Source organism: Camelus dromedarius, chromosome 1 (assembly GCF_036321535.1).
Source record: "Camelus dromedarius isolate mCamDro1 chromosome 1, mCamDro1.pat, whole genome shotgun sequence".
NCBI classification, from domain to species: Eukaryota; Metazoa; Chordata; class Mammalia; order Artiodactyla; family Camelidae; genus Camelus; species Camelus dromedarius.
In genome coordinates, this window is record NC_087436.1 from 6,729,329 (window position 1) to 6,755,341 (window position 26,013).

At 51.2% G+C, this 26,013-nt stretch overlaps 1 protein-coding gene across 6 annotated transcripts in view; it reads left to right on the forward strand.

Annotated features, from left to right (window-relative positions):
• The window catches only part of FNIP2 (folliculin interacting protein 2), a 103,893-nt gene that overhangs the window by 69,812 nt on the left and 8,068 nt on the right, over positions 1–26,013 (forward strand). For all 6 annotated transcript variants that reach the window (XM_064487034.1, XM_064487126.1, XM_064487112.1 and 3 more), the window contains 7 exons: positions 258–387; positions 7,392–7,593; positions 7,905–7,993; positions 9,342–9,488; positions 9,613–9,782; positions 13,694–14,870; positions 15,641–15,797. In XM_064487034.1, coding sequence (XP_064343104.1) covers positions 258–387; positions 7,392–7,593; positions 7,905–7,993; positions 9,342–9,488; positions 9,613–9,782; positions 13,694–14,870; positions 15,641–15,797 — 2,072 coding nt within the window. The remainder of the gene's footprint in view (positions 1–257; positions 388–7,391; positions 7,594–7,904; positions 7,994–9,341; positions 9,489–9,612; positions 9,783–13,693; positions 14,871–15,640; positions 15,798–26,013) is intronic.

Consider the following 26,013-nt stretch of genomic DNA (forward strand, 5'->3'; position numbering starts at 1 on the left):
CGCCGTCAGAGACCTGCCGTGTGCACAGACCGGGGGAGCAGCAGTTGTTTGCATTTGCCGTGGTGCCCTGGCTGTGTCTGCAACCCTGTTCTCCCTTTTAAAGGACGTTTCTTGGCTGTACAGCCGTCTTAGAGAAGCCAGTCCCCCTGCTGGGGGTGGCTGGGAGGGCCTGAAGGTTGAGGTGACCTGGCTTGTGTTTCAAAGTGCAGGTTCAGGTGGCCTCGCTGAGCTCAGCTTTCGGACTTTCTGCCCCACAGCCTCACTCAGCAGCCTTCTGGTCACCCCTTTCCCATCTCCGAGCTCCTCGACGTCCTCTTCCAGCAGTTACCAGCGCCGCTGGCTCCGAAGTCAGACGACACGTCTGGAAAACGGCATCCCGCCGAGGAGGTGAGCTGCGGGTCCCTCTGGCTGAGGCGGGTGCCGGGGGGTGGGGGGCCGCCCACTGAGACGGGCATGCAGTGGGCACCTGCCACCCACGCAGACACTGGCTCCCGCTCAGCCTGAAAGTTCACAAATTAGAGGTTTCATGGAAAGAAAAAAAATTTTTAAAAAAACAAAAATCTCCTGGTTTGGAGGACACTGGGAAATACCCGCGTAGCTGTGAGGGGGCCAGATTTGTCCATTGGAAATGAGCCTGCTCTGTCTTTTCTGGCTCCCTGAGATGCGGCTTTTGTGAATTAGGAGGGTGGAGTACAGCTTTCCTTGGCCGACAGTGACACCAGTGTGGTCTTTGAAAATATCCAGACTCGAGGCTTGTGACAGACTCTCTTTAGAAAACTTAGATTCTTAAACTCAACAGCCATGAGCCTGATTATGAAGAGGTTCGGCCTCAGGATACTTTCTGTCTTCATTTAAGTGGGTTTAGTTATGTTGCAAAATGGACATTTTGGACTTAGTGCAATGTTACATCTACAGCGTCCAGCCTCTTCTTCCAACAATCCAAAAATTTAAAAGGGAATTAAGGTAGGTTGTACCTATGAAGATGCACATGTCAGATGGTGGACTTTGTAATTGACCAGTAATCGCCACGCGCGGGGATCTGTGACGGGGTAAACGTGAATTCGTCCACACATCTGCACCGAAGATGATACGCATATAAACGAGGGTGTGGAGACCCTAAGTGATAAGCACTTGAGAGGCGTCAGGTGTTTTAGTGTTGGGGGCAGGGGAGCTTCATGGAAGAGGTGATACTGAAAGGACACGGTGGGAAACGAGGGGCCGAGGCATGTGCAGCGCAGCTGTGCTGGCCCCCTTCTCCCGCGGCCCCACCACCCCAGGGAGCTGGACAGAGAGAAGGAATTACATCAGCTCACTGGCTGAGGAGCGGCTCCTTGGGTAGTGGGCTTGGAACTGAGTGGTTAAGCGCCTGGAGTTGGTGTGGGGCCAGGAACTTGCTCCCGCTCGTGGATGCAGGTGAGAAGGACGTGCCATGTCCCCCTCAGCAGTGTGATGGCTGTGCTCACACCGCAAGTCAGGTCAGGCGGGACAGAGCTGGCAGAGGAAATGCCGCCAGTGTGGCTGTTGTCACCATCCCCATCCCCACATCCCCATCCCTGTCCCCACATCCCTGTCCCTTCGTCCCCCATCTCTGCCTCCCGCATCCCCATCCCCTTCCCCGTCTCTGTCCCCATCCCTGTGTCCCTGTCCCCACATCCCCATCCCCGCGCCCCCGTCCCTGCAGCTGCCAGAAGGCACCCCTGGCCCCGCGTCATCATGACAGCTTCTGGGATTGGAGGACACAGGTGGTCTTATCCACTGGTTTCACCGTGGTTCAGGCCCTTTTTGCTTTCTTTCCATTTTGTATTTTTACTTTTTATGATAATTGGTATCCATGATAAGAAATTTATTTTTTCTTTTTTACTCTTTTAACTCTTTTTTTAGATTTTTAAATTTTTAACTTTTATTATTTTTTTTTAATGGAGGCACTGGGGATTGAACCTAGGACCTGTACATGCAAAGTACATGCTCCACCACTGAGCTGTACCCTCCCTGCAGGTGATCCTATTAGAAGCCTTCCCCTTCAGACATCTCTTACTAAAAATGCTTTTCCATCCTTCTGTCCCCTCAGGTTCAAATTCAAAGGTGAATAGCATTCCCCAACCCACTCCTTCCAAAGTCTTCAAAAGCTATAATCCGAATCGAGGCCTGGCTTGGAAAGTAATGAACCTCTAGTGAACTTACACCTAAAATAAGTAGCTTGGGCTCAAAAATGAAAATGTGGGGCCCCTTGTTCAAAAAGCAGGAAAAAGTGCTATTAAAGGTAAACAGTGTAAGGCTTTTCCATTAAAAATAGTTTACTTATAAAATGTAAGAGGAATAGCAGTGATACATGACTAACATAAACTTGTAAATTGAAAAAAAATGTTTTGGTGTAATAGTTTTATATAGTGTAATCAATAATAATACCTAGCGTGATGTTTTGATTCATTGTAAGTTTTCTGGCTCATTCTTCTGCAAAGTCAGTTGTATGAGTCATCAAAATTTATACATCAGTCAGTGGGGACGGTATAGCTCAGTGGTGGAGTGCATGCTTAGCATGCACAAGGTCCTGGGTTCAATCCCCAGTACCTCCATTAAAAAAAAATACATAAATAAAAACCTAATTATCCCCCAAAAAGAAAACCAAAAAAAAATTTATACCTCAATTGATAAAATTAAAAGCAGCGTTAGTCGCTGCTGGCAAACGCAAGATGGCAAATAACTTTTGATAATTCTTTTATTTTGAGAAAGCTGTTTCTGCTCACTGTGACTGTTACTGGAGACTTAAAGGTTGTGACAGCACTGACATAAATTTGTGATAAACTTGAAAAATATAAATTTCAGTATGTCTAGATCAGATGTTCTTATGGAACCGTTTTGCCAAAGATTCTGTTCTTCACACACATCCATTTTGTGTAAGTTTGAACTTAATTTTAAATGTAAATTTGTACAAGGTTATGTTAGTGTGCCCTCTGACAGTTCCTGAATGGTGTGGAGGTCTCACAAGAAACTGGAAGTGTCTTCGTGGGTTGCATATAATGCAGAATGCCTATTTATGCATTCTGTCACGGCATCTTCAACTACATGGAAAAATTAATTTTAAAATGGGCTTCCTGGTTAATGATTTCTTCGCCTGATGCTTCATATGAAAGTAACAGGTACTTTCTATGCAGTGCAACAATATTTGCATTTAATTTCTGTATCTGTGCCTGTGGATATTTGCATTGCAGTGTTGCCACATTTTTCAAAAGCAGAGATTACAAAGTCTTGGAAGGATTCGGGTGACTCCCTGATGTACTCCCGTCCACTGTGGGCTCTCACTTTGTGGCAATTTACTGTCCGGGGCTCAGGTCGGAGAGAGTAATGTTTGTGCAGACTCCACAGGGACGGGCTCCGATGATGGACAGACAAGCTGCCTCCACATGGGTCATGGCCTTGGTCAAATCCTTCCTCTCTCCGATGGCCATGATGGCTGCTGCTGCCGCCAATCTGGGCCCAGGTCCCAGCCTTGCAGGCCCCCAGGTTCCCTGCCCCCCAGGTCAGCTGCTCAGTGTCCGAGGCCCCCCCCCCCGTGCACTCTGCTGCCCGGGGTCTTCCCTGCACACGCTCATGTGTCATTGTCACATCAGACTTCACCTCTGTAGCTTAAGGGTGAGGGTGAGGCTGTTAGGGATGGAGATGGCACCCCCAGGTCACCACCCGAGCTGCCTCCCAGAGCAGGCTCCGTGGGGCTGCCAGATGCAGGGCTGGCCCTGGATGCTGGGCTGCTGGACTTGGGGCAGGTGCTGGACACAGGGCTGGTGCTGGACGGGGACTGCCCAACACCCATACGGAATTTCTGTGGGCACTTTGACTCGACCCCGTGCTTGTGAAGACCCCTCTTTGTTTACAGCTTGCAGCCCCTCACCACCTTTGGCAGGCATTGGGTTGGGGAGAGTCTCTGGACTAGACGGGGCACGTGGGTACCAAAACCATGATTGCTGCCGGCGTTGAGAGGGAGTTCACAGCAAGCAAAGACTTCACCCCTAAGAGCATTCAGGGGAGCCAGGGAGGCTCCTCACCACCCTAGGGGTCAGGTGCCCGCTGACCTCGGGGCCCCTGCCAGGCCGCTGGGTCAGCTTTGGTGACCCGTGGGGAGTCGGGGGACTGACCAGCTGCTCAGCATAGTGGAGGACGCTGCAGAGAACCCCCGCCCCAGCTTAGTGGGGCTGTTGAAACCCTAGAGAAGCAGATGTGCTGTCCCAGAAAGGCTGTTGGCTGGGACTGTAAAGCTGAATAACCGTGCAGAGTTTGACCTACAGAAGTGGTGGTTTCATGTGGGCCGCTGTAACACATAGGTTCCCCATAAGTTCAAAGCTGACGTAACCAGTCAGACTGAGCAGTCCCGAGACGATGGCAGGTCGCTGAGATGTCCTTAGACAGCCTCCATCGCTGCTTTATTCAGGACCTGGATGTGCACATAGTGTCTGTGAATGCTGGGTCATAAATGTCAGCTCAGCCCTGCTGGATTATTTTATTAAAAGGAAATTTGAGCGTGTAGCGCAGTCTTCCCTCGATCTGAAGGCCTGGGGCTGGTGTGACTGCCCCCAGCCCCTCCTCGGCGCCCCGGCGGGTGACGCGGCGGATGGCGTGGACTCCAGCACATGGAGGAGACGTAGGGCAGGGCTCTGGTCCTTCCCAGTGTCCAAGAAACGAGCCCAGACCAGCCGACAGGAGCCCTGGGCTCTGACTCCAGCACCGTCACTAAAAACCTCTCTGTTCTGAGGGAAGGGGATGCATCGCCCTGCCTCAGTTTCCTCATTTGCGAGACGGTCTATGTGCCTGACCCAGTGGCTTGAGGGTAAAGATATGATGAAGTGTTTCTGTGCATCCTTACCTTTTTTTAAAAACATTCTGAAACATCCTTTCATTGTAGCTTGGCTTTTAAAGTATATTTCCAAATACCACATGACCTGGTTTATTCCAGTTTGCATGGTTGATCCAAGACTATAGATTGAACGAAGCTCAGTTGCTTTTTTTTCAAATTTTAATTTTTTAAAATCTTTTATTGAAGTGTAATTGATTTGGTGTTAATGTCAGGTGTACAGCACAGTGATTCAGTTGCACATATACATACATATACTTTCTTTTCAGATTCTTATCCATTATATGTTATTACAAGAAATTGAATATAGTTCCCTGTGCTACACACTAGGTCCTTGTTGTTTATCTGTTCTGTATATAGTAACATGTGTCTGTTGATCCCCAGCCCCTAATTTATCCCTCCCCACCCTTTCCCCTTTGGTAACCATAGTTTTCTATGTGTGTGAGTCTGTTTTTGGTTTGTGAATAGAATTTGTATCATTTTTTTTTTGATTCCACGTATAAGTGGTATTATGTGATATTTGTCTTTCTCTGTCTGACTTACCTCACTCAGTGTGATCATCTCTAGGTCCATCCATGATGCTGTAACCTCCAGCTGCTTTAGAAGTCAGCGGAGATATGCAGTAAAGCACAAAAGAGCTGTGCACGCTATCAAAGGCGGGGAAGTTTCTCAGACATTCAGTAGGTGGCACCGTCTGCTGTGTTAGGTGGAGTTGGTGACTGCAGGGTGGAGGTGAAGCTGGTGGCCATGTCTGCAGGGGCTCAGTGTTTATCACCATTTGATTATTAAGGACCACGTTGGCCCAAGATGAGTGCACGGATATGGTCGTCTTACTTTTGAAAAGGGAGGGAGATAGGAGATAACAGACGAAGAAGAAAGGGTTGCAGGGAAGTGTTGGTGTAACAGCAGCTCAGAATTACCTGTGCGGAACAGGAATAAACTGGTGCAGGAAAACAAAGTTACAGGACCGTTCTCTGGAAAAGGAGAGGGAACTCACTGTATGAAGCTAAGTAACATCGCCAGAGCGCCTCCGGAACGTTTTTTCTGACGAGCGGATGGTTAGGATCAAGGAATTTCTCAGAGAAAACAGTTGCTGGTTCATTTTCGCATGTAGCATGAACCGGAGCATCTGGAGCTCCTCCCCGTGCGTCTGTGGGAGCGCCGATGTGTCAGCCACACTCCTGTCTCCGGGATCCTGGATGAAGTTGAGAGAAGCAATGACCTGTCCCTCTGAGGTCAGAACAGGATGTCTGTGTCCTTTCCTTTAACAATAGGATAGCTTTCCTGGCGATAAAACTTCTGATGTGGGTATGTTTGAGGTCACAGGAATGTTACAGACCCTGAGCAGACACTAAATAAGAAGTTTAAGACCAAGAAGGAGGCTGGGGCCTGGAGTTCTGCTAGCAGACATGGTTGTTGGGGGTAATTCATAGTAAAGGAAGTGGGAAAGGCAGTGTCCTCCTGTACTGGGCAGATAGAGGAGGCTAAACATGGAGGCTGTGAAAAAAGGAAGGTTAACTGCACACCTGCCGCGTGCCAGGCTGGGAGCATTCATTTGGTGTTCTGTCCTTTGCTTCGAGATCTTAGAAAAAATAATTTTTTTTTAAATTTTCATTCTTGATTTTAGTAGCTATGTGGGCATTATTCTTGTTTCTCGGGAGAGTTAAAGAAGGAACATGGTTGGGCCATGTCTGGGAGGCTTACCCCCGAAGACAGACTGAATACATATTCAGGATTTATTGGCTTCAGGATTCTCTTATCATAGACGCAGAGCCTCTCGACAGAATCTTAAGTTTGTTGGGGATCTGACTATTCCAGGAGAGAGGAGGCTCTTTCTGCTTGGCAGACTTCCTGGAGAGTGTGATCAGCCACCGGGGTGAATCTGAGCGTTTATAGGAGTAACTGCGTCCAATGGTCTTAATAACTTTGGGAAGTCGGGCGAGCCTCAACTCCCGTAAATACCCAAATGTGGTGCCCAGGGCACACGCAAACCACAGAGGGTCATTTCCCTTCGAATGCTCTCATCCAGCGGGATCCATCAGCCAAAACAAAGGACCTGCATTTTGAGCCAACAGGTGTTCCACGCCCCTTCCTAAATACTGCCAATCTGGTATAAAAATAGAGCCCTTGGGGGAGGGTGTAGCTCAGTGGTAGAGCACGTGTTTAGCATGCACAAGGTCCTGGGTTCAATTCCCAGCACCTCCATTAAAATAAGTAGACCTAATTCCGCCCCCACCCCCACCCCAAAAGCAAAACCAAACAAAAAATAAAGTCCAAGGGCGAAGGATTAAGAGTCTAACAAGAGGACATTCTCAGTTACTCTCAGTTGTCACTAAAGTTGCTTTTCACGTTAGGAAAGCACCGTGTGGTGACCAGATGTCTTGGTTTCCATGGCAGAGAATGGAGGATGGAGGAGAATGAATTAGCAGGGGACACTCAGCTGGACCGAGCACCCGGGAGTAGCCGTCTGAACATCGCCCTGCATTTCAGTTCACCTTCCGCGTGGCTCCTGACGCAGGACAGCTTCTCACCCCTCTCCTTCCTCCAGGTCCACAGACGAAACGTTCAGCTTGGCCGAGGAGAGCTGCAGCTCGAACCCGGCCATCGTGCGGAGGAAGAAGATCGCCGTCAGCATCATCTTCTCCCTGTGCGAGAGGGAGGAGGCGCAGCGGGATTTCCAGGACTTCTTTTTCTCTCACTTCCCGCTGTTTGAATCTCACATGAACAGGCTGAAGAGTGCCATTGAAAAGGTACTGAGACCGTAAGCCGTCGTCCAGTGGAGACACGGTCACGGGGCTCGCGAGGTGGTGGGGGCTCTAGGCACCACATCCCTTTCGCGGGGAACATGACTCGTCCAGCAGGGCTGGACCCGTGGGCACCGTGGTGTTAGGTGCCAGCTGCTGGATGGCTTGGGGAAAGGAAATCCCTTCTCCTGTCACCATCAGTCATTGCTACCTGGGGTGTTGACTATAACATCGTCTCTTACTAGTGAAGCCCTGTAGATGGTTACGAAGGAATTTCTCCTCCAAGGGTCATGTGGTTTGTTTTCTCTTCAACGAAGGCCATGATCTCCTGTAGGAAGATAGCAGAGTCAAGTCTCCGCGTCCAGTTCTACGTCGGCCGGCTGATGGAAGCACTGGGGGAGTTCAGGTAAACTGGCAGCACCCAGGGAGCCCAGCAGGGGACAGGACAAGCCGCAGCAGGGCAGCTGCGGCTCTCAGGACGTTCCCACCGCAGCTGTGAGGGCTGCCTTTCCTCCACACTGTTGCCAACGCTTGTTATTTCTTTTCTGTTTGATGATGGCCATTCTGACAGATGTGGGGTGGTGTCTTATTGTGGATTTGAGTTGCATTTCCCTGATGTTTAGTGATGTTGAGCATCTTTTCATGTGCCTGTTGGCCATCTGCATTTCCTCTTTGGAAAAATGTCTGTTCAGGCGCTCTTCCCATTTTTTAATTGGATTGTGTCTCTTTTTTTTTTTTAATTGAGCTGCATGAGCTGTTTATATAATTTGGATATTAACCACTTATTGGTCATATCATTACAAATATTTTCTTCCATTCATTAGGTTGTCTTTTCATTTTGTCGATGGTTTCCTTTGCTGTGCAAAAAGATTTTGAGTTTTATTAGGTCCCATTTGTTTATTTTTGTTTTTATTTCTTTTGCTTTTAGGAGATGGATCCAAAAAAAAATATTGCTGTGATGTAGGTCAAAGAGTTTTCTGCCTATGTTTTCCTGTAGGAGTTTTAGAGTATCCGGTGTAACATTTAGGTCTTTAATCCATTATGAGTCTATTTTTGTATCTGGTGTTAGAGAATGTTCTAATTTCAGTCTTTTACAGGTAGCTGTCCAGTTTTCCCAGCACTGCTTATTGAAGAGACTATCTTTTCTCTGTTGTATATTCTTGCCTCCTTAGTCGTAGCTTAATTGACCATAAGTGCATGGGTTTATTTCTGGACTTTCTGTCCTGTTCCATTGATCTATGTGTCTTTTTTTGTGCCAGTGCCATGCTGTTTTGATTACTGTAGATTCAGAGCCTGAAAAGTCAGGGAGTGTAATTCCTCCAGCTCCTTTCGTCTTTTTCAAAATTGTTTTGGCTTCTCAAGATCTTTTGTGTTTCTTCCTTTGTTCTGACACAAAGCATTGTGAAAACAAAATTTTTTAAGAATGAGCATTTTATATGAAGAGTTACTATACTCTCTCTGTAGAGGGTCTCTGTCACTGCTGCTTAACTTTGCCATTGTGCAAAAGCAACAATAGATACTGTGGAAATGGTTGCACATGGCTGTGTTCCAATAAAACTTTATTTACAGAAAGCTGGCAGTCAAGTCAGATCTGGCCTGTGCATCCTAGTTTACTGACCCCTGTTTTATATACTGCTTTGGATCCCTTGGGGCTACATAAATCCAGATTACTGTTTTCTTCTTTATTCCTTTGCATAAAGATTCTCCGAAGTAATGTCTGTGACAGTTCTGGGTCACCCTTCTCTCCTCTGCAGAGGGACCATCTGGAACTTGTATTCTGTCCCGAGGATCACAGAACCGGTGTGGCTCACCATGATGTCCAGCACTTTGGAGAAAACGCAGCTCTGCCAGCGCTTCCTCAAGGAGTTTACCCTCCTGATAGAGCAGATCAACAAGAACCAGTAAGCGTTGGCTCCCTGGAGCCCGGGATGCGCGTGCAGTGGCCGGTGCCTGTGCTGAACCTGACGCCGTGCCGCGCCTCCGCGGCCCTGACTCTCCCGCTGCCCCCTTTCCTGTTCTGCCCAGGTTCTTCGCTGCCTTGCTGACCGCCGTGTTAACCTACCACCTGGCCTGGGTCCCGACTGTCATGCCAGTGGACCACCCTCCCATCAGGGCTTTCTCAGAGAAGCGCACCTCTCAGCTGGTGAACACGCTGGCCAAGACACACCCGTATAACCCTCTCTGGGCGCAGCTGGGTCAGTACCGACGTGACTCTTCAGAGCCCATGTGGGATGGGTTGGGGAAATGCTGGAGAGTTTAGCTGATGTCGGCCACGCAGCCTGGCCATCCAAGGTTGTCCTTGGGCAGGCAGGGAAGTGGCCCTGGGAGCCTACCTGTAAAACATCCCCTTCCTCCCCTCCCACTGCCGGCAGCGTCCTTCTGCTCTTTAAAGTGGGGTTTCTTAACTTCGGCACTCTGGATACGTGGACCGGATCATTCTTGGGTGGGTGGGTGGTGGAGGGGCTTGTCCTGTGCCTGGAGACTGAACACTGCATCACTGGCCTGTGCTCACCAGCGGCCCAGGAAAACCCCTCGTAAATGTCTCCAGACACCGCTGAGTGTTCCCCCCACCCCCCGTGCAGGGTGCAAAACACCCCCTGGCTGAGAACCGCTGCCCTAGAGGATGGACTGCGTAGGAGAAAAGTGAGAGAAAAGAAAGTAACACACTCTGTGATTTCACCCCCTTTTAAATCTGAGCTGAAGTCAGAAACCCCGTCTTTTCCACACTGCTCTGCTCAGTGCTGGTGGTTTTTATGTCCTCTAGGCTTTGGGCTCAGAGGGGTTGCAGGGACCTGACGCCCCAGCGTGGCTGGTCAGAGTGTGGACTTGGGAGACCAGAGCTCATGTGCAGGAGAGGTGTGCTCCGGGGCCTCACCTGGCACACGTCTGCAGTGAGCAAGGCAGGCCTGCACAGCTGCTCTGTTCCAGACCCTATCCCTCCGCTGGGCCCAGGGGTGCAGAGCTGGGTCACGTGCAGCTCAGCCTCGGGAAGCCTGCAGCCTGATGGAGGAGGCGCAGGTGGTATTCAGAACATCCTGGTTGCTCCTTCGCTAGGGGTGTGTGATGGACATGAGAGACAATGCAGTGGAGAGGGCAGGACGTGGGCAGCAGGGCCAGACTGCCTGGACCCAAATCCAGCCTTCATGGGCAAGTGCCTCTTCACCTGTAAAATGCTAGTTCATGGTCACCAGGGGAGGTAAACCAGTTAACGCTGGGAGCACCTTGGTCATGGATGCTGTGCTGAGGATGTTATGAGGGGGCTCCGAGAGACGGGGGTGGGGTGGGGAGGGGGCTTTCAAGGAAGACATGCTTGAGGAAGTCGTAAAGTGGCATTCTCCAGAAACAGAATTGCAGACAAGCACTTGAATGCCAGGAAACAGTGTGTTACAGTAGTAATGCAAGCCATCCCTGGGAGCCATGCATGGCTCCAGGTGCCTTTTGCATGTGTTAATTCATTAGATTCTCATTTTAGACCTGCTAGTGTGTCCTCACCAGACGGTAGGTAATGAAGATGCCTTTCCCTGTGCCCTGAGTCGTGAGGTTGTGAGGTGGGGACTACATGTCCATCCTTAGGGGATCACAGGTGAAAAGCAGCTTTTCTCCTCAAAAAGGGTTTGATATTATTGGCTTAAGTTAATGCAAGTTAAACAGTCTCAGATTTTGTCTTCATTTTTTTTTCCTCCAGAAGTTTAAGTTGTATTTTCCAGAATGCAGTGGAATTAGACTGCAGATCAATTTTTTTAAATGACCAGGAGACAATTCCCACCTGCTCAGAAAATCAACAGCCATATTTAAATAACCCACAAGCCAAATGAGAGAAATAAGAAAACAGTTTGAACTAAGGGATAACAAAGAGACGGTGAATGACAGCGTGCAGGACTAGCGAAGCACTGTCCGAAGGGGGCTTGGTCGCCCTGACGCGTCTATGAGATGAAACAGTGAAATAGACACGTCTGTGATCAGCGGCCAATTAGGACCAAGCTCCTCTCTTTGTCTCCTGTTTTCTCAGCCCCCCATTCCCGCCATCCCCTGTACCCTCTCGATTTGTGTCCTGAGCGCTTCTCCCTCCCTCCCCTGTCTTGTTCTCTTGTCTCTAGTTTGTTTCTTCTCTTTTCCCTCCTGCTCCCTGTGATCTTATCCGGGGTGTGTTTCACCCTCCCTGCCCACCTCACCCTCTTTTTGCTCCTCCGTCTCCTCCCCTCTCTGTTATTTCTCTGTCTTCTCTTCACCCTCCCTGCCCCGTGCCACCCCTCCCCCACACCTGTGTCCCCCTGTCCCCGTCCATCTGTCCTGCCCCTTCTTGCTTCCATGCACTCCGGGTTTTGGACTCTCTCTGTTTCACCTGCACACACTCTTTTTACCCCTTCCTTTCTTCTCATTGAGTTGCCTTTCCACAGTGAGGTGGTTTGGGTTTTTTTTTGTTTTTTGCTAGATTTGGGATATGTAATACTTCTTTATTAACACTGGGACTGATTTAACAACGGCACCCCAGGAAGTCCTGAGGTGGCCGTGAGTCCCCACAATGATGGGCAGATGTGATCACAGGAAGTAACAGCAATAAATCCTTAGTCAAGCAAGTTTTCCTGAATGGAAGTGCCTGTCCTCGCATCAGATGACAATTCTGAGTTACTCTTTTGAATTCTTGGGTGATTTTTCAGTCAGTTGCAAAAGCCTCAGAGATGAAGTTCTATTAGCTGTGACTTGGTCCTTTTGTAGAGAGGATGGTTTCATATCACTTCCGTCCCACCCTTTACCTGTTCTCTAGAGCCCTACCCCAGGGAATCTTTTCCAGAGGAGGCACTTCTAGGGGGATCCTCTCCCTTTCTCTCGGTTTGCAACTTGGCGATTAGTTTTATCCAGTATATGCCGCATAAATGCCTCCCCTCCTCTCTCGGATGGAGTCCAACTCCCTGAGTTCTTATTTATAACTGTTACCATGTATCTCTGCTCCTTTATTTAGAATCCTTTCACTTTTTGATCTATTGCAATATCCTGATTAATCCCACGTGGTTTCTGACTCAGGGATGATTATGCAGAGATGTAAACAAGATAAATCCGTGTAAAACATGAAACACTCAGCAGTGCTCCTGTGCAGTCAGTAAGTGTTGGCTTTTGGTTGTAATTGTCAATAATAATAATAGCAGAGCATCAAAGGTGCAGCTGTCAAGTGTAACATTCCGATTATCAAAAGCACTCCTTTTGATAGGCAGGCACGTGACAGGCACTTGTGAGGAGAAGCCGCGCTGCTGGGTTGCTCCACACATTGGCCTTTCTTCTTCCACCTGTAAGCTGAGTGTCCGTGGTTCATTAGCCAGTTTCTAATGAGTGTGTCAGGGTATAACTTGTGGGACATTGTTTTCCAGTAGAATTTTCCTGTGAAGTAATAGGAAAAAATTCAGATTCATTATTTACAACTAAGTGAGTTTCTTCTACTTGGTGTGCGTGTGCAGTGAGCAGACCGTTTCATTAAGCATTCTGAACTGATCCACTGCACTTCTCTTCAGAGATCCCGGCATTGGGATTTCACGCCGAGGCCTACTGTCCTGGGAGTCTTCTAAAGAGATCTCATTCTAGTCCCAAGATAAATTATTTGATTTGGTCACATATTCAGGGCTCTGGTTTAGCCTTCCTTGGGGAGATGGGAGCCGGGCAGCTTACTAAGCTGCATGGAAAGACCCAGCAAGCATCACCAGGGACTGTGCACTGCACCAGAATTACACCAGTGCTGCACCCACCATGCACTGCACCCTCTGAGCACCAGCCCTGCACTGCACCCAGCATACACCGGCACTGCACTCACTGTGTACCGGCTCTGCACTGCACCTGATACACACCAGCACTGCACCCGCTGTGCACTGCACCCGCTGTGCACTGCACCCAGTATATACCAGCAGTGCACCTGAGCAACAAAAGCGGGGCTGCACCCGGCAGGCCTTCCCAGGCAGACTTTCCATCCTAGAGGAAAACTGAAATACCGTCAGCGCTCAGAATTGCCTCTTTGCCTCAGTCAGGGGAGTGAAGCAGCGATTCCGGGTTTCAGGCTGACGTGCCCTTGACTCGATCACCCAGATGACTGTCCCTTGTGTCGGTCTGCTCTGCCCTCCAGGCGATCTGTACGGAGCCATCGGCTCTCCAGTGAGGCTGACGCGCACGGTGGTGGTGGGGAAGCAGAAGGACTTGGTCCAGCGCATCCTGTACGTCCTGACCTACTTCCTGCGCTGCTCCGAGCTGCAAGAGAACCAGCTGACTTGGGGCGGGCCCCCCGGCGAGGCCGACCAGGTGCTGAACGGGTGCAGCATCACCACAGCCTTGGAGAGGGGGCAGGTGGAGGAGTCTGAGTACGTGGTGGTCACAGTGCGGAGCGAGCCGGCCCTGCTGCCGCCCATCCTGCCCCCGACCGCGCCTGAGGGGCTCCCGGAGGGCTCTGACCTGTGTCCCGTGCTTGACAGAGAAGGGAGCCTGAGGCCTGAGCAGAGTCCCGAGGCCGGCGGCGCGGGGTCCCCAGCGCCAGCCCTGGACGGCGCCGGGCATCCTCCGGGCGCGACGGGTGGGGATGCAGAGAGTGAACACGAGGCCCCGCAGGGCGGCGCTGCCAGGCTCTCGGGCTGTGCGGGCTCGGCGGCGGGACCGAAGATGGGCCCACGCGCGGCAGGCGAGGAGCTGAGGCCCGAGATGCCTAGGAAGCTGCCGGAGCGCTCCGCGGCCAGGCCGTGCCCCGACAGGCCTTCCCGGGAGCCGCCGCCCCGGGAGAAGGTCACCTTCCACATTGGAAGCTCCGTGTCGCCAGAGTCGGACTTTGAAAGTCGCACCCAGAGGATGGAGGAGCGGCTGAAGGCCTGCGGACGGGGCCTGGAGCCGGCGCGGTGGCCCTCGGCCGGGTGCAGGGCGGCCGCCGACGCGGCCCGGGACCAGTGGGCGCCCGGGTGCTCCTGCGGGCCTGGCTTCCCGCCCTCCGAGGACTGCGGGGGTGCTTCCGGGACCCGCAGCGTCAGGACCGGGGGTGCGGAGGATGACGCCGCGTGCGCACCTGCGCCGGGCGCGGACGGGCCCTGGCCCCAACAGGGCCCCAGCGCGTGTGGCCCGCGGGACGCTGTCCCCCATGGGGACGCCGGCTTCAGGGTGGAAGGAAACATCCCCAGGAACGAGAGCTCGGACAGCGCCCTCGGGGACAGTGACGACGAGGCGTGCGCTTCCGCCTCCCCGCTTCTGGATCCCGGCGGCGCCGGGGACCACGACCCCGACCGGATGGAAGGGTCCCTGGAGGTGGAGCTGCCGCTGCCCAGGTAACACGGGTAGGAACAGAAGGCGTGGCTCAGGGGCGGTTCCTGGGACGAACATCCCGCGTTTTTGCCGCTGTGCGCTGTGTTGCGGGTCAGGGTTGCGTTCTCGAAGGTTGGGGCCTGCCCTTCCTCTGGGAACGATGGGGGATTAGAGCAGCCGAGCCGTAAGACAGGCGGCCGGCAGGGCCTTTGCGGCTCTTGAGACGTTTGGGGGAAGTAAGGGACGGATGCGGTGGCTTTGGGGAGCGGGGAGGGCCATCTCCCGTCGCGCCTCAGTGGTGGCGGGTCACACCCCGCCGCCTGCAGCCGGAGCAGTGTGAAGGGGCCGGGAAGCACCACCTCTTCATAACACTGTGGCAGGTCGGCGGTTTGGTCTGTGGGGCCCGGAGCCGGAAGCAGAGATCGCTGTGTTCCGCCCTGTCCTGGACGGATGTGCAGCTGTGTCCAGCTCCCAAAGCCAGGCTTGGCAAGAGCCCCTGGGGAGACTTCCCCTTTCTTGCCTGCTGGTGATGTGCTGTGTGAGGCACAGGAACAGACTCAACCAGCTGTCAGAATGCTTGTTTTTTCCTGCTCTTCCCCTTTAAGGAAACCCTTCTTCCTCTACACTCCTTTCCTTTTGTGGCAGGCGCACCAATGCCCCGCTTTCTGGAGGGGTCCCGATGGGAACCACCTGAATCCATCTTCTTACCCGCACCCCCTGGGGTTCAGGCCCAGCGGCAGTGCGAGAAGGGGCACTCGCTGGTCGTGTGTTCTAACAGCTGGTGTCGTCCTAGGTCTCAGAGCATCAGCAACCCGAACGTGAGAAACTTCGGCCGCTCCCTGCTGGCGGGCTACTGCCCCACCTACGTGCCCGACCTGGTGCTTCACGGGACCGGCAGCGACGAGCGGCTGAAGCAGTGCCTGGCTGCCGACCTGGTCCACACAGTCCACGTGAGTGATGCCAGCGGGGAGCCGGGGGGTGCGTCAGCAGCAGGTGCTCAGACCCAAGAGACTGCAGTTACTGGCTTGGTGGTGGAGATGCCGTGGGCAGGGTTACGGGAGGAACGCGGGCTGCCAAGGCACCCAGGACTAGCAGCAGTTGGAGGCTGAGCATGGGGGCCCAAAGCAGCGAGGGGTGCAAGAGGGGCTGCCTGGCTACAGGAGCACAGGGTGAAGGGGGGACCCCGACATCCCTCTGCTCCTGCCTCTGAGCCCAGCCGGAAGCCACAGAGCAAGGCCATGGCTGATGCAGATAGTTCTGCAGTCCAGAGGTCACGTCCCGGGGCCATGCTGGACAGAGGAGGGCACAGGGCGGCTCCGGGGAAGGCAGGGGTGGGCAGACAGAGCAAACGGCACAGGCGGTGACAATTACAGCCATCACAGGGAGGACCAAAGAGTCGTCACATATGGTTTGCTTCTTATCCAATCCCTCCAAGTTCCTAAAAGTGATTTATTTTCACCCATTTGTCATGAAGCTCACTGTGATGGCGGCTTGAGGATGACTGTGTAAAGACTAACACGTCTTATTGGAGAACCGCCTGGCGGTGGCTGCCCAGCGCCATTCTGCTCTCTGCGGCGTGGCCAGGCTGGCAGTTAAGGAGACTGTCAGCCCGAGGCCTGCTCTTAGCCAAGCTGCTCCGGGGCAGCTGTGCACAGACAGATGTCGTGTATTAGGAACATACTATGTTTTGTACAACAGGGAAAGTCCTTGTGGCTTTGGGAGAGTTGGAATTTGGCTGGTTACCACCCTCCCCCGCGTAGCAAACTCTTTCGCGTGGTGACCCACAAGGCAGTACGTCTTCTCTCTGGCCTCGAGCATCTCCTCTGTGGAGACCAGGCATCCATCAGGCACAGGCCAAGCAGGAGGAAGACGTTTGTGTAAAAGGGGAGGAAAGGGCGGCCCTGAAGCTGATGTTCTCACCCCGTGGGCGAGGAAGGCAGCCGGGGAGAGGTGGCCCTGCCCTTTGCTGTGACCTCACCCGCCCAGGAGGTCCCTGGAAGGAAGCCGGTGACGTGACTTTTGTCTCTGTGAGGATGGAATGCCTCCACTTTATCCTCGTAGTTGTGTGAGCACTGGGACTTGTCCATCGTCTGAGGCCGGTCCATCCCCGGCAGAGAGAGAGGAGGTGCCCTCGTGTGCGGAGCTGTCTCCAGGCTGTGGTAACCACGTGGGGAGCCCCAGTGATTCCAGAGACCCGCACACATTTATCCAGGGAATGAGGGGCCCTCTTCTCCTTGTCTGTTGGCACCTTGTGTTTATGATCACATATGCAAACCCTGTGGGCTTTCTCTCCTGTCTGTGTCCGTTTGCTCTGTGAGAATATCTGTGTTGCTCGGTGCGCCCTCCTCCTGTGAAGCCCTGTGTTCTGCTTCTGACGGGCTGTCGTCCGAATACCCTGGAGACGGCATCTGTTGCTCAATGCCCCTCCTTGAACTCACCAACCGCAGAACCATTCATGACCCTTTTGAGATTTTCCACAGGCTGACAAGTTCAGGTGTTTGCTTGTTAGGTTTTCATGGTGACCATCTGGCTCTGTATTTCTTAAATTAAAGGAGAAAAAAAAAAAAAAACCACGTTCCCTCTGTTTGTTCTCTGAAAGGCTTTTCATCTCTCATTTCCTCTTCCTTTTAGTAGTAGCGTTTTCACACTACAGCTGTTTGCATCTCTTTAGACTTTGCGGTCAGCCTGAGAGGTGGAAACTTATTGGGCATAATAAGCCAATATTGTGTCAAATTGTGGCACATCCACAGTGCAGCCAGGCCTAGGTGTTAATAGGAAATTATAGAGGGGTCACAAAAGTATTTTCAGACTTTTAATACATTCAGAGGGTATCCATTTGGCATTAGTGGAGTTCCCATTTTACTTGGCACGTTCCTCAGAATGAATTCTGCTTTTGAAGTAAGCGTTCCACGTAAACCACTTCTCAGACTGGGGCTCTGGTCTGCGGCAGTGTTTAAGTAAAGACAGCCTTACTTTCAACTACCATTGACAAATATTTGTTGAGAAATGAATGAGGAGGTGGGTGGACATTCTATTGAATTTACTGCTCCATTAGCCTAGTCACTGTTTAAATTCTTGAGTGTGGTCCCAGAGAAAGAAGCAAAGAGCCAAGACAGAGTGCGGGACCATAGTTAGAGCTGATGGAGGAAGAAGAGATCAGCGTACGTGGCTTTACCATCACTTGTTTTTTTTTTTGAACGTCTTTCTGTTCATGCCAGACTTCGTCCAGCTTTGATATTCACAATTGTTTTTAAAGAGGAATTTTTAGTAATTGTTGAAAAGCAGTTGATTTCAGTTACCGATCTCTTGTCAAGGCCTGTGTGTGACTGGACTGTATAATCTGTCCCGTGTAAATGTGAACTTTTATAACCGCGGTGGGCCGGCTCATGGGTTCCTTCTCTCACTGAGAGATGGTGTCTGGAGCTTCCAATTCTAAGAATTTCTTTTCATGCCTTTCCTTATTGTAGGCTCTTATCAAAGAAAGACACATTAACTTTATTTCCGTTTTTATTATCGGCTTTCACATGGGAAGATTCTGATGGTTTTTAAATATTTAAACACATGTTCTTGTTTAATCCACCGTCTACCTCTTTTCTGTCATTTGAACTGTTGCTTTGCCTCCTAACATATAGATTACACAGCTGCCTTAAATTAGGCCAACATCATATTTAGTTTCTTTTTTTTTTTTTTCTGCCACATCTAAACGTGGCTTCTTTCTTCTATTTTCCTTTTGACTAGAGATGGTGATGTGGGCAAGAGAGGGTGAGAGAGCCAGCTTCCCTTCTTGCCTCTGACCCTCCAAGAACTTTTTCTCTCTTTGTGTTTTCTCCCAGATGCCCTACTGCTGGGGGCACTGCTGACCAGGGCTGGGTCAGGGTATTAAATTACAGGTAGCTGTGGGGTGGTGGAGGGGCACCGACTCTACACTGATGGCTTCGGCATTACCACCCGTTCGCTGTTCCTCAAGGAAATCAGTGGGTCTCGCTAAGCCTCAGAAACGCGTGTTTAGAGGAACAGATAAAATAATCACTTAGCAGTTAAAACTTTGGCTTCTAAAGGCAGGCGTGCCTGAATCTGAGTGACGGCTCCTCCCCTGTGGCTTCGTGACCTTCGGCAGGTTTCTTTAATCTTCTAGGCCTTAGCTTCATCTTTCAGGAAATAACAGGACGTAAAGTCTGGTGTGAAGACTGCGCGGTGGGGCGTATGCAGTGTGTAGCGTGGTGCCTGGGACTTTACCGGACGCCTGATGGCTGTCAGCAGTTACAGTTACACAGGTGGCCGTGCTTCGTGAGTGAGTTTCCCGGGAGGCTCCCGTGGGGCTGCCAGGACAGAACCCGGACAGTCACCCATTCAGCGCGGACAAGGGCCACTCTCCCTCTGCCAGCGATGTGGCCAGGAGCAGGGCAGGCGCCCCGCTCTGCAGGGGTGGGGCATCAGGACCGGAATTCATGTCCCACGTTATTGGTTCTCTTCAAGAAACCGCGCTCCAGGACCTCAGGCATTTTCAGCAAAATCCACAACACCAGGCGGCAGTTGGGTGTAGCAGCCTCTTTCATTTCATTTTTGAAGGAGCAACAGACTGACTCCAGAAATATCCGCAGAAAGCCGCAGCACAGATCAGGAGCGGTGCTGAGCGCTCGGTGGGGATGTAGGCCTATGAATAGCTAAGTAAGCCTGATGGACCAGGAAGTCTCCCAAAACAACAGCGAGTCCCAGCGAGTGATCAGTCATCACCTCCGTAACAGACGGCCCTGGGGTGGCCTCCTGTCAGTGGCAACCCGACACAGTGCTGTGGGGAGTGTTTCTGGGGGATGGGGCTGCTGCTTCAGAGCACCCCTCGCTGCCTTCACCCCTGTGCTGGGCGATGTGTGTGGCGGGGCCGCGGGCCTGCAGTGCCGTCTTACCATCCAGTGAAACCTTCGGGGCGTGTGTGCACGTGTACAGACGCAGAGGCACCGATGGACACTCACTATAAGCGTGCACACTGGGTATGATGTTAACATGTGTCTCCTATAGCGGACTGTCGTTCTAACGATGTGGAAACAGTACTGATCTCTCCCGTAGTGCCCGGTCCAGTCTGTGGGCTTCATGGCCCCCTCCCTCCTCACCGTGAGTGCAGTGACCTTGCAGCCAGCACCTGCGTCCAGTCGTCCTGCATGGGGCCACGGAGGGCTCCTCCTCCAACGTGGATTTGATTGCTTACTTTTTTTTCCCCAATCTTTGTTGGTGGGGGAGATAATTAGGTTTATTTATTTATTTTTCACAGAGGTACTGGAGGTTGAACCCAGGACCTCGTGCATGCTAACCACACACCCCACCACTGAGCTGCGCCCTCCCCCCCGATCGTTTACTCTTCTCTCTCCTGGGGACCCATTTCTCCTGGAGAGCAGCATCCAGGCTCCTTGGCTAGAATTGCCCCTCTTATGTCCTCGGACGTGGACACAACACGCACAGCTCTGCACACGCCTCCTTTCCGGCACAGTATGCCATGAGCCATCCTTCAATGGCCTGTCTCCTCCTGGCCTGCCCTCCCTGACTCCCTCTCCCTCTGGCATCGTCGGACCAGCCTCTGTTCCTTCTGCAGGACCTGCTCCAACATTGCCTCTTCTCTGAAGCCACCCCAGGCCCCTTGGCACGTCCTTGTCCCGCCAGGCCTGTGGGCCCCAGGGCAGGAGGGGGGCTGCATGCACCCCTGTGTGTTCCAGCACCTCTCCCAGGCTCCAGGACATCCGAGGGTCCCCACAGGACTGGGTGTGGGGGTGCGGGCTCCTCCACGTAAGGCTGTGATCGTGGCCATGACCCTGCCTTCCAGAGCGAGAGAAGCAGATGAGGGCCTTTCTTTAGAGGGTGAAGGGGGAGGGTGATGCTTTCAGATATGACGCTCTGGCTTTTGTGCTCATTTTCTTCCCCTAAAGGAGAATAAAAAGTTTAGTCTATGTCTCTCAGGCATAATTCCTCTTGTATTTTGTAAATATTAGACACGTCGCTGATTTTGATGTTTTCCCCAATTTTTCCATTGTGTGCAAAATATTTGGATGTCTGTGCCATTCTCTGAAAAAAAAAAAAAAAGCTCCTAGCCTTCTCACATTTTATTGTGGCATCACACACATCCTTACAGAACGTTACTCCAACGACCTTTTTGACCCTGAGCCCCTTCCCTTGACTTTAAGCTGTCTCCTTCCTCCGCAAGTGACTGGCCTGCCTTCTGTGGCATCCCCGGAGCGGCACGTGGGTCTGCAGGGCGCCCGGCAGGAACAGGCAGAAGGGCAGGTGTCTCCCCTGCACCCCAGCCCCAGGCCCCCTCAGCAGTGTCCGGTAGACCAGAACAATCGATTCTCTCTCCTCCACCACCTTACCACAACTCCTAAGACTTCAGAGAGACACCGAACCTGCTTCCAGGGAACACACATGGGACATAAAATAAACAACTCCAGCAAGATAGGCTCACGGTCAGAAATTACCCACCATGATGAGGGGGTACAGGCAGGAGGCTTCGCCCTCCTAGAACAATCTGAAACAACTGCCGAGTAACTACTTTAAAACGGCTCCAGTGTAAAAAGAAGGAACCAGAACCTTGAGGAAAGATGGTCTGATACAACACATGATTGTGTAGATTTGTTAAAGAACTAAAAAGAGCTGCTAAAATGGAAAAACACAGTCATGGACATTAAAACTCAAGGGATAGTTTAAAAAGCAGAGCAGATTAAATACAGCCAGAGAGAATTAGAATTCATGAAGGAGACACTTGGTACGACACTCTCTGTAGCTCTGAGACAAAAATACAGGAAAAATTATGAGAGAGCAAGTAAGAGACGTGGAGGCTGGAACGGGATGATTTTGTAGCACATACAGAAGGGGAGAAAGAGAAACAGTACGGGAAGAAAGAATGGCCGTGATCGTTCAGATTAAAGGAGCCCACCGACTCCTGAGTAGGGTGAATAGAAAGAAGCCCACACTGAGTTCTGGGACATCAAGGATGAAGGAGACTCTCAGCAGCAGCAGAGAGGACGCGGCCCTGTCCTTCAGGGACCGAAATCCAACAGGTGATACAGAGAGCCCACTGTAGGGGGAGGTGTGGGGCGATGCACAGAGGCTTCCTGGAGGAGGGGGCGTCTGCAGTGGGGATGAGCCGGGAGAGGGCTAGGGGGCCAGGCCAGCTGCAGGAGCTTCAGACTCACCATAGGCAGGGCCAGCCTGGCCGCCGCAGGAGGTTCTGTCTGTCCGTCTCTGTAAAACTGACATCAGGGAAGTCAGGATGCTGGAAATTTAGTATCTCGTTTTCTGGATGGTTGTATAGACAGGAGGAGGCAGGTGACCAGCAGGTCTGTTTCCTCTGCATGGATGTGAGACTGGGCACTGGTCAGCAGTCCACACATCTGCATCCTGGCAGGTGGCTCTCAGCCATCCAGAAGTGGGTGGGTTGGCCAAGGACTAGCTTAGCTTGCTTAAATCTTCAGTTCAAGGACATGGAGGTGTGGTGATGGAGGTGGGCCTTGGCTCCTAAGGACGCAAAGGGGATCTGAGGACATTTAACCAAGAGCGGATGCTGAGAAGGTAACCGTCATGGCAAGAATCACCCGTTTTCTCTTTGCGACCAGTCAGAGCCTTACTTGAAGCCACATGAAGGCTGCTGTCACTAAGTCATGGTGCTGTCACCAATGGTGAGGGTCTCTTTGGGGTTTTTTTGTTTGATTCTTATTTTTTTTTATTGAAGTGCCATCAGTTACAATGTGTCAGTTTCTGGCGTACAGCACAATGTCCCCAGTCATACATATACATACATATATTCATTTTCATATTCTTTTTCATTAAATGTTATTACAAGATATTGAACATACCTCCTTGTGCTATACAGAAGAAACTTTTAAAATCTATTTTCATATATAGTGGCTAACATTTGTAAATCTCGAACTCCCAAATTTATCCCCTCTCACCCGTTTTCCCCCGATAACCATAAGATTGTTTACTAAGTCTGTGAGTCTGTTTTTGTTTTGTAGATGAGTTCATAGTGTCCTTTTTTTTCCTTTTCTTTTTTTAGATTCCACATATGAGGGATATCATATGGTATTTTTGTTTCTCTGTCTGGCTTATTTCACTTCAAATGATGATCTCCAGGTCCATCCATGTTGCTGCAGATGACATTATTTTATTTTTTGTGGCTGAGTAGTATTCCATTACACACACACACACACACACACACACACACACACACACACACACACACACACCCCTTCTGTATCCAGTCATCTGTCGATGGACATTTAGGCTGTTTCCATGTCTTGGCTATTGTAAATAGTGTTCTATGAGCACTAGGGTGCATGCATCTTTTCAAATTAGAGTTTCCTCCAGATATATGCCCAGGAGCAGGATTGCTGGATCATACGATAAGTCTATTTTTAGTCTTTTGGGAAATCTCCATACTGTTTTCCACAGTGGCTGCACCAACCTGCATTCCCACCAGCAGCATAGGAGGGTTCCCTTTCCCCACAGCCTCTCCAGCATTTATCATTCATGGACTTTTGAATGATGGCCTTTCTGACTGGTGTGAGGTGATACCTCATGGTAGTTTTGATTTGCATTTCTCTGATAATTAGCGATATTGAGCATTTTTTCGTGTGCCTATTGGTCATTCATATGTTTTCACCAGAGAACTGCTTGTTTAGGTTTTCCGCCCATTTTGGGATTAGGTTGGGTTTTTGTTACTAAATTGTGTGGGCTGTTGGGTGAGGGTCTCTTTGAAAGGTGTTTTCTCACGCAGCATCCTCTTACTCAACTTCAGTTTAATCAAGCTATGGAACTTGCTAGAGTTATCCTCTATAGGACGGCTAACAAGTTGGTGCTTACATGATCCCCAAGAATCTTATGTTTTATAATCTAGAATATTTCAGAGAAAAATTCCTTCCTAGCCTCCAAGTCACCAATCACCTGCCCCCTTGTGTGTGGAAGAGGCTGCCTGGTGGCTTGTCCTATGGTTAAGTCTGCAGTTGTCAGTCGTGTGCAGAGTGTGGGGCCGGCAGTGAGTACGATGTCCATCTGCACACCTGTCGTCTGCTGCACACTCCGGGCTGCCCCTTGAGGGCTCACAGAGGCTCTGTTGAGAGTAGACATTGGGCCATGCCAGCGGCATAGAGACGGGAAGTTTCTTGGCCAAGTCACATCAGAGGCAACCGTGTTCTCTCCTCTCGACATAACACTGCGACCGTCACACGCACTGTCACAGTCTTATCTCCGAGGGACTTCCACCCCGACCAGGTCCTCAGGTTTCAAAGGAAACGGCTTGGCAGACTCGAGCTAAAATGTCAGAGGCAATTGGATGACGTCCTAGATTCCGTTTCTGACACGCCAGGATACGTCGTGAGCTCTTGTATTTTGTGTCCGTGTGTTTCTCTCGGTAGCGCAGAGCTGCCCTGGGCCCCCACGGGGGGGGATGGCGTGATGCGCTCATCAGTTGCTGGGGGAGGGTGTGGCTCGGTGGTGGAGCGTGAGCCTGAGGTCCTGGGTTCAGTCCCCAGTGCCTCCTCTAAAATAAATAAATAAGTAAACCTAATCACCTCCTCCTGCAAATAATAGTAATAATAATAATAGTAATAATAATAATAATAATAATAATAAATGAAGACAATTTTTAAAAAATGAACTCATCAGTAGCTGAAGGACACGTACGTGGGGGGTGGTCGTTTCCGCCTCTTAAATGAGAAATAGGTAACCACGTGACAGGTTGGTCATTTAAACGTGGGACGTGCAGGAGAACGATCTTGACAGTTGTGCAGATGACTTAACAGGAACTGGATTGACCCTAAAAAGGAAGAAATCTGAGCAGAGGATTATTCGCCAGGGCTGGCCTGTATCAGATAGCTAGCCCACGCCTGGCGTGTTGTTACGCTCATTTCAGAGGCTACAGAAGAAAAATGTGACTTCTCTCCTGGAGTGACTTATGCCATCACTGAGGAGACAAACAGATGTGAAATCGTGAGCACGTTAAGGCAGTGATTAAATGCCTGATGGTGAACGTGGGGTGCCGGGGAGACTGGACCCAAGCTGGGTCCCTGAGGACCCGAACCGTTTAGGAGGGAGGCGGGGAGACATTCAGGGACAGCCTGATAAGAGCAGGCGCCCTCCCTCCCCGGACAAGGGGGCCCTTCTCAGGGAGCCCGGGTGGGGGAGGTGGGCGCAGGCGCAGAGAGCTCTAAGGTGGAAAAAGACAAGTCTGCACTGGAGCGTTTCAGGGGACGAGCTGGAGCAGGTTGATGCGTCGCTGAGGGAAATGGCAGTGTGGTATGCTAGGAGGTCGCAGGGTTTTGGAGACAAGATTAACGTGGCAGACACGTTTTTCTCACAGACTGTGTGACTTAAGTGCCATCACACTTCACAGACGTGGAAGCCGGGCGGCCCCCAGCTGGCAGGGGACAGAGGCAGTGCCCCAGCCCTGTCCTGCCTGACGTCAGAACCTTTGCTCTTTGGTGACCATCAGAACCAAGTCCTAAGGACAGAGCTGCGGAGGTCAGGGGTCTGACAGGTGTTTGAATCATCGCCTCGTGGTCTGCAGCACTTGTTAAAGTGTTCCCTTCTCAGAAGCACGGTGCCACGTGTGTCACTGCTGGGTGGGTGAGTGGCTCCTTGTGTGTACCCGGCGTGTGCGTGAACTTGGTACAGTTGTGAACTTAAAAAACCTACCTGACAGACTTCACTAAGGACCAGGTTACGCTGATGACAAGGCATTGTCATCTTGCTGTGAATTTATGACGCGGATTGAGCAAGAACTTGCAGGAACTGGTAAAGGAAAGTCGCTGCAGTCACCCCGTCCTTCCGCACTCCCTGTTTTGGTGCGTGTGTGTGTCTGTCTCTGAAGGGCAGGAGTCGGGGTCGCAGAAGCCTTCAGGTGGGAGCGGGACTTCGGGTCATCATGTGTGTGGCGTTTGTACAGTTTGGTTTCCATGTCTGTAAAGTGAGAACCATCCTTGGGAAACTGGGCTTCATTCATTCCAGGAGCCGCCTTGCCACATTCTTCACTTCTCACGTTTAAGATTCGTTGAACAGACGCTTAAGGAAAGGTCTGGCCATTAGACTTGCCTGATCGGCTCTTCTTCGCAATGGGAAACACATTTTAAGTCCTGACAGTCTCCTTCCTGGGTGTAATAGAGGAAAAATGTCGGCCCCAACACGGCT